Genomic DNA, 7,178 nt, shown 5'->3' on the forward strand with positions numbered 1-7,178 from the left:
CAATGATGTTCATTTGTTCATTTTTCATATAACGCATAAATAAACAATTTATAACGCGATTCCCCCCCCCCACTAATTTATGAAAATCGTCCTGATTGACAGCTGAGACTTGTGAGTGGTTGAGTGTAGGTGTGGGCGGAGCATCCAAGTGGATTTGTCTTGGGGAGAAGTAGATGTGTTGATTTACACTCTGTGGTTTTCACACATGTACAGTTCCTATGTTTACAGATCGATTATTAACTACATTCATATTCTTAGACGTGAATAACCGCTCTGCTCTCTGCTGATGAGACGATGCAAACAATGCAACATTAGATTCATTCTGCGACTTGAGAGAGCGACTGCCTCCGACGCTCCATCAGCACAGAGCTCTCACACGTCAGCTCTGTGTTGAATCAGCCTGTGAAGCAGCCTGATGGTTCCACTCTGGAGATGCTGCTGTGGTCGGGAGTGGACGTCTGGCAGCCCAGTGAGACGTGGGAGTTTAATTGGTTTTTATTTCTGGCACAGCGATCGATGACACTGACCTTTGTAAAATTACTCATTCATCGTCTCTCCATCTTTCCTTCATGTTGCTTCTTATGTGTGACTCCTCGATTACACAAGTCTCCACTGATCAGACTCTGGATCTGAGGAGAGACTTCCCGACCTCCGAGGTCTCCACCTTTTAATTCATAGTGCACTGAGCAGAGTAGATTCAGGCCTCTGTCCTTCAGGTTTCTGTCCTTAATATTTACATCCTGTAAAGTTATGTTTTCATTTGTAACAAAAACATTGAACTTTTAACTGATCCAAATAAACTGCTGCTCATTTTGATAATCTAAAGTTGAACCTTCTTTTCAGATTTCAGTATTTTGTTTTGAATATAAGTTTTTTATATCATATCATAAGCGGCATTGAATTGTTGAATATTAGAAATACCGGATGGCTTTTGATTATTGCAGAATGAAAGTTGCATAACGTTGCATCATGTACAAGGATTTCAGTATTTAAGCTATTTTCAAATTATCATGTATTATACTACTTTTTGAAATTGTAATGGATTTAATGAATTGTTATTGTTTTGAAATCAATGAATCAAAGGACAAATCACGTTTAAGAAAACAAACAAATCCAAGAACCACTTCACCCAATGTCCTTCATGCACTGGGTGAAGTGATGTGTTGAACGTGGTGAGAGAGGGAGTCCTCTCTGAGGGACAGGGTCTCTGTCCTCTCTGGTCCTCCTGCTGCGACTCTCAGTCTCATCTCTTCACCTCCTCTTTCTCTTCACTTTGATTTACTCCCATATCCTTCACTGAAGCAGCATGTGAAGCAGCTCCATGAAGTGAAACCTGTCTCGGCCCAGGTCTCCTCCTCAACCAAATAATCCTAGAGGCATCGTTAAGTCTCCGAAATGCAGAATGAATCTTTTAATAGTCGAACCCGGCTGAGGGGGGTTCAGGGACCAGCTCCTGTTTTCTCAGGTGGTTTGTGGTTCAGGGTTCAAACTGCTCCTCCTCCTCCTCCTCACTCACCTTGATGTCTTTGCGAGTCTCTCCCGGTTTGAACACCAACGTTCCTTCGCTGTAGTCGTAATCTGAGCCGGCGTTGGCTGAACCATCTTCAGTCCTGTAGTCCACGTAGAAGGTGTTCTCTCCCAGTCCGCCTGAACCCCGGAGACAGAACAGAACAACTCATGACTGTGTTCAGTTCCACTCATGTACGAGTTAAACACTGACACGTTTGTTACTCCCTGAGAATAAAATCACACATTCACCAGACGAAATAATGATGTTTTCACAAAAACATTACTTCACTTCTCAGGTTTAGATCGACCTCATCAAACCTCAGATTCCAAAACTTCATCTTCATCATCATCACATTATAAACACAAAGCCGTGAATTGACAGAATATCAAAGCTTCACTATGTAACCATGTCTGTACCCCAGGCAGACGACAGCCAGGGTCAGGACGCCACAGTTCTCCATGCACTGGCTGTGGGCGCTCTCGAAGGAGATGCGGCTGCAGATCCCCAGGTCGCTGTCCTCCGGCGCCTCCTCGTCCACCACCGCTGTGCGCCGGGCGTTGTCGGCCGCGTGTCTCTTCAGGACGTTACCGGCTCCGATCATCATGCGTGTGGCCTTGAGGGACACGGAGGAGAGCAGGACTTCATGTTAGATATCAGGGAACCTTTCACACCCGATACTTTAACTAACCAACTAACTAACCACGCTGAGACTAAACTGAAGGGTCTGAAACAAAGAAGGGTGGTGTGAGTTGTAGGTCCTTAAACGACTCCATGTTATGTTGTTGGTCTGTGTGTCTGTGCGTGTGTGTGTGTGTTTGTGTGTGTTACCTGTATGCGGTAGAAGGCCCTGCTCTTCTGTTGGTGCAGCAGTGCGTAGTAGTTGGCCAGCTCCACCAACTGGTCCAGCTCTTTGTCGGGATACTTCTGCTTCAGCTCCTTCAGGATACGAATCACCTGGAGGAGAGAGAGACCTGATCAGAGATCAGCTCACACGGCTGCACGCACACAAACACCCACTGCAGCAGCGCCACCAGGCCCCTGCACCACCAGGCCCTGCACCACCAGTCCCTTCTCCACCAGTCACTGCACCACCAGGCCCTGCTCCACCAGTCACTGCAGCAGTTTGTGCTTCTTTAAAAGGTCTGATGTTGAATACAAATCCATGTTCTGTACAAACCAGTGAATGTTTCTGGTTTAATATTAGTGGGAGAATCATGAGGAGGATTATTTACTGACGTTTGATTAACTGTGAGAAAAGTGTAAATCTGGATCATGCGTCTGAAGCATTTCTAAAACACTGAACTTCTCCCTCTCCTCCCTCTCCTCCCTCTCCTCCCTCTCCTGCCTCTCCTCCTCTCACCTCCCTCTCCTCCCTCTCCTCCCTCTCCTCCTCTCACCTCCTCTCCTCCCTCTCCTCCCTCTCCTCCCTCTCCTCCCTCTCCTCCCTCACTTCCCTCTCCTCCCTCTCCTCCCTCTCCTCCCTCTCCTCCTCCCCTCCCTCTCCTCCTCTCACCTCCTTGCGGCTCTCGTCCAGCTCCTTACTGGTTTCCGCGTTGACCATCATGCTGCTGGAGATGGGCAGGTTGCCCCCCACCTCCTGTTGCCAGAGCTCCAGCCCCCACGTTATTGGCGGCGGGCGCCTCCCGCCCCGTCCTGAGCTCCCCCGCAGTTTTCTGCAGGGAACACGGCGCCCCCTCTTGGCGGGAACTTGCCGTCTATGATCATCTCCATGCCGCCCTTGCTGGGCGTCAGGTCTCCTTCGGTCTCCACCACGATGCCGTGGCGCTTGTCGGCGCGGTACCGTTTGCCCATGTACTTGTAGAAGAGGAGGCGGCGGTCAGCGATCCACGCCAGGAGGACACACACCGGGAAGTAGAGCAGGGTCACAAGGGCCTCCCACACCTACAACACACACACACACAAATTCTCACAATCATGTTTGAATAAAGATCGTGGTCAAAACATCACTTCCTCCGGAACAGGATGCACTCTGGGGGATTTAGAAAAGATGAAGCCACAGTTTGAAGGGAATTGGCCCAAATGGTCAGCTGACCACAGTGATGCCTCCGAGGAGAACTGACCGATTCTCCTCTCCTCTCACTCCCTCTGCGCTCAGACAGTCATTTTATATGACTGAGCTTTTCACTTGTAATAAATGTGTAGTTATTATCTACATATTGTCTTTTTATTGCCATTGATTCTACATCCTTTATCTTGATGTCCTTCACCGAACCTCTGTCTGTTTGTTGACCTGTGCTTTGTGACACGTATCATATTGGATGTCGTAAAGTCCAATGAGACAAATTGTGATTTGTGAATATCGGCTTCACCACTAAAATGTGATTGATTTATTGATTAATGCTGTTTGTGCCCCAGTGAACCGTTAAGCTGCAAACTACCTCCTCGGGATCAATAAAGCTGAATCTGAATCAAACTAAACGTTGGTCAGTTAAAAGTCTTTTTGAGCTCCTGCGGTCCCACTCATCCCGTCCTCCCTCTCTGAGCCTCACCTCCACGACGCCCGGCGACATGACGGACAGGATGAGGTAGAGCCAGATGTAGGCGAAGATGCTCCAGAAGGCGGTGATGAAGAACACCCGGAGGTGCTTGATCTTGCGGGTCTCTCCGGTGGGGATCACCCACACGCAGATCCCCAAGATCACAAACATGTTGAAGGCGGCGCTGCCCACGATGGTTCCCGGGCCCAACTCGCCAGCCTCAAAGTTGTGACCGCACACCTGGAGGAGTCAGAGTGTGTGTGTGAGCTGCAGCTAAACAAACTGTTCACTATTTGAAAGAAGAAATGAGGCGTCAATGTTTTAGAGATTTAAACCAAACGATTGATCAGAGATTTGTTCAAAAGCTCCGCAGAAGATACAGTTACACAGGAAATCTGAATGTAATTAATTATGGGAAGAGTGTATGTGTGTGTGTGTGTGTGTGTGTGTGTTAGTGTGTGTGTGTGTACCTCTATAACAGACAGCAGTATCTCTGGAGCGCTGGAGCCCAGAGCCATGAGCGTCAGATTAGACACGGTTTCATTCCAGATTCGAACCGTTGCCACTGATGTTTCCCCGTTTGGCATCGTGATGGTCACCTCCTTCTCCTGTTGGTCCAAACACACACACACACACACACACACACACACACACACAAACACACACACACACGCACACGCACACACGCACACACACACACACACACACAAACACACACACAGGGTCAGTGACGGAGGTGCTGTTGGCTGCAGCAGTGATGGATTGTGGGATACACCAATCAGACACTGACCTTGAACAGGATGGATGAACACACTCCTTTATCCATTAAGCCTTTCATTTTGCTTTGTTGACCCCCCCCCCCCCCGGCACACACACACACCATCTCACACTACATCTGCTCTTTCTTTATAGACGTATGTATTTTTCTCCTATAAATGGTAAATGCTCTGTATTTATATAGATATATATAATATATATATATATATATATATATATATATATATATTATATATATTCAGTGCCTCTGTGTGCAGCACGTTCCTTTAGCTGCCAGCTGGAAGCTACTTGGAGAAAACCACAGACACTGGGAGAACCAGTAAGAAAAAGTAAAGGCCAACAAGTAAAATAAAAGACACTAAATAATAATCTATCGCCCCTCTCGACCTTCATGTCTCCTCCTCCTCCTCCTCCTCCTCCTCCCTCACATTGGACTTGAGCCTCCATTCATCCTTTCTTTCTCCAAAGTGCTTAAAACAGCAGAACCTCACTACCCGAGCCATTACAGGCCATCTAGGACAACACACACACTCTCACACACACACACACAAACACACACACACTGTCACACTCTGTCTGAGCGAGAGACTCCACCTCAGTAATCTCTGCTGTGTTCAGCTCAAACAGACAACAACCCTCCTGGTAAACAAACAACAACAAAGCTCTGTAAACTCTGTGTGTCTGTTCCAGAGTCGTCGCCTCCATCACAAAGGACCAATGATAAAGAGGAAATCTGCCAAATCCCCTCGAAGGAAACTGATCAGAGGACAGACACGATGACTGGAAGCATCACCTCCTCCCATCAGACACGCTACAGTAAACCAGTTGTGCTTTAATCATAGACCAGAGTTCACTGCATTATAACCGGATTAACATGATGCAGGTTTACTTCTGCTGCTTGTTACCCAGCGGTGGATTTCCTGCAGCGTGAGTTCATCTGTGAACTCTGCCAATGTTTACATGGGGGACTTCCATGAATCCTCAAATGTTTCCAGAAAATCTGTACAAGCTAAAAGGTTATGTTAGTCAATAAACGATGTTTCATTACATGCACAGACGTAAACAAACAAACTTCCTGCTGCAACAAGTACAAATGTTCCAACTACTGCAGTTTGTATTTTACTTTCATTTAAACATATCGTGTAAACATCAATCTCCTGCCGGCTGGTTTTCAGATGGTTAAACAAATGAGTCACTTTAATAAAGTTTTATACTAATTCTTTACGTTGTTATAGTTAATTATAGGGTTGATCGCTGGTGCTAATTAAAACTGAGAGAAAAGCTGTCCAGTGTTGTGAGGAAAGAGAAACAGAATTCCACCTGGCCTCTTTAGTTCAAGCTTTTATGAGCGCTACTCTGCAACACTGCCTTTCCTCTGGAAGAGGGAGTTCTTAATCAACTGAAGAGATTCAATTAGCAAATTTAAATCCAATTTTCAAGGATGTGAATATTCAATCAAATATTCAAACAATTCCTATTAATCACATCTGGTAGATTTATCCAATTCAAAGAGCAAATTGCTGAACCTGAACTCGCTGCAGGGTCTCAGATGTGAGGAGCTGCTGCTTTCAGGATTATTATGGGTTAGAGGAGAAACCAGTGAAAGGGAGGTTTCTGACCACGAGGGACTGGAACCACCACACAGGTTGGGATGCTGGGACAAAACAACCTCTTTGAATACTTCACATTAACAAGTCAACAGATCTCAGGGGAAGGAAGTAGAGTTTAAGCTTGACCATCAGTGTATTGCTGCGTTCAGCCGCTCTCACCTGCGATGTGATGACCTCTATCGACGCCATGAAGCGGTCGGCGATGATGGACACCCCCAGGAACATGTACATGAGCGACAAAAAGTAGACCACCGCCCTGCCCACCTGGGCTCCGAGCCCCGGGTTGATGGGCTTCCAGACGGGCAGCACGATGCCGGGGCCGGCACACCGTCGCCTCATCACACTTCTGTCTCCTCCTGGACAGGGTGCTGTTACCAAGGGGCTCCGAGGTGGGAGGTGAGGAGGGGAACATGGAGGGAGTGACCGCTCTCAGGCTGGGGTCGCCACTGGGATCGGTGCGGTCGGACTCCGGCTGACAGGGAGGCAGCTGCTGGAGGAAGAGGAGGAGGAGGAGGAGGAGGAAGGGGGTGGGTGAGGCGAAGAGAGACATAGTTGCATGCGGTTCCCAGGAGAACCGGCGAGGCAGAGGACGATGGGAGTTGGGAGGGGGGAGGCGCTGGTCGAGCTGAGGGTGGTGCGAGTAGTTCACCTGCAGGGAGAGAGAGAGAGAGAGAGAGAGAGAGAGAGAGAGAGAGAGAGAGAGAGAGAGAGAGAGAGAGAGAGAGAACAGAAAGCAAATTAGTTTATGACAGATCAAACAACAGAGAACTTGTTTGAGACATG

General features: G+C 47.7%; 1 protein-coding gene across 1 annotated transcript in view; it reads right to left on the bottom strand.

Annotated features, from left to right (window-relative positions):
* slc8a2b (solute carrier family 8 member 2b) overlaps positions 1 to 6,945 on the bottom strand; it is a 22,125-nt gene extending 15,180 nt beyond the window's left edge. Inside the window, 10 exon segments of the mRNA XM_053422743.1 lie at positions 1,517 to 1,647; positions 1,916 to 2,123; positions 2,339 to 2,464; positions 3,024 to 3,104; positions 3,106 to 3,138; positions 3,140 to 3,412; positions 4,021 to 4,248; positions 4,479 to 4,616; positions 6,555 to 6,713; positions 6,715 to 6,945. Of these exon segments, the coding sequence (XP_053278718.1) occupies positions 1,517 to 1,647; positions 1,916 to 2,123; positions 2,339 to 2,464; positions 3,024 to 3,104; positions 3,106 to 3,138; positions 3,140 to 3,412; positions 4,021 to 4,248; positions 4,479 to 4,616; positions 6,555 to 6,713; positions 6,715 to 6,945 (1,608 nt within the window).
* Positions 6,946 to 7,178: the final 233 nt, after the last annotated feature.

The sequence above is a fragment of the Pleuronectes platessa genome, chromosome 5 (assembly GCF_947347685.1).
Source record: "Pleuronectes platessa chromosome 5, fPlePla1.1, whole genome shotgun sequence".
In the NCBI taxonomy this organism is placed as follows: Eukaryota; Metazoa; Chordata; class Actinopteri; order Pleuronectiformes; family Pleuronectidae; genus Pleuronectes; species Pleuronectes platessa.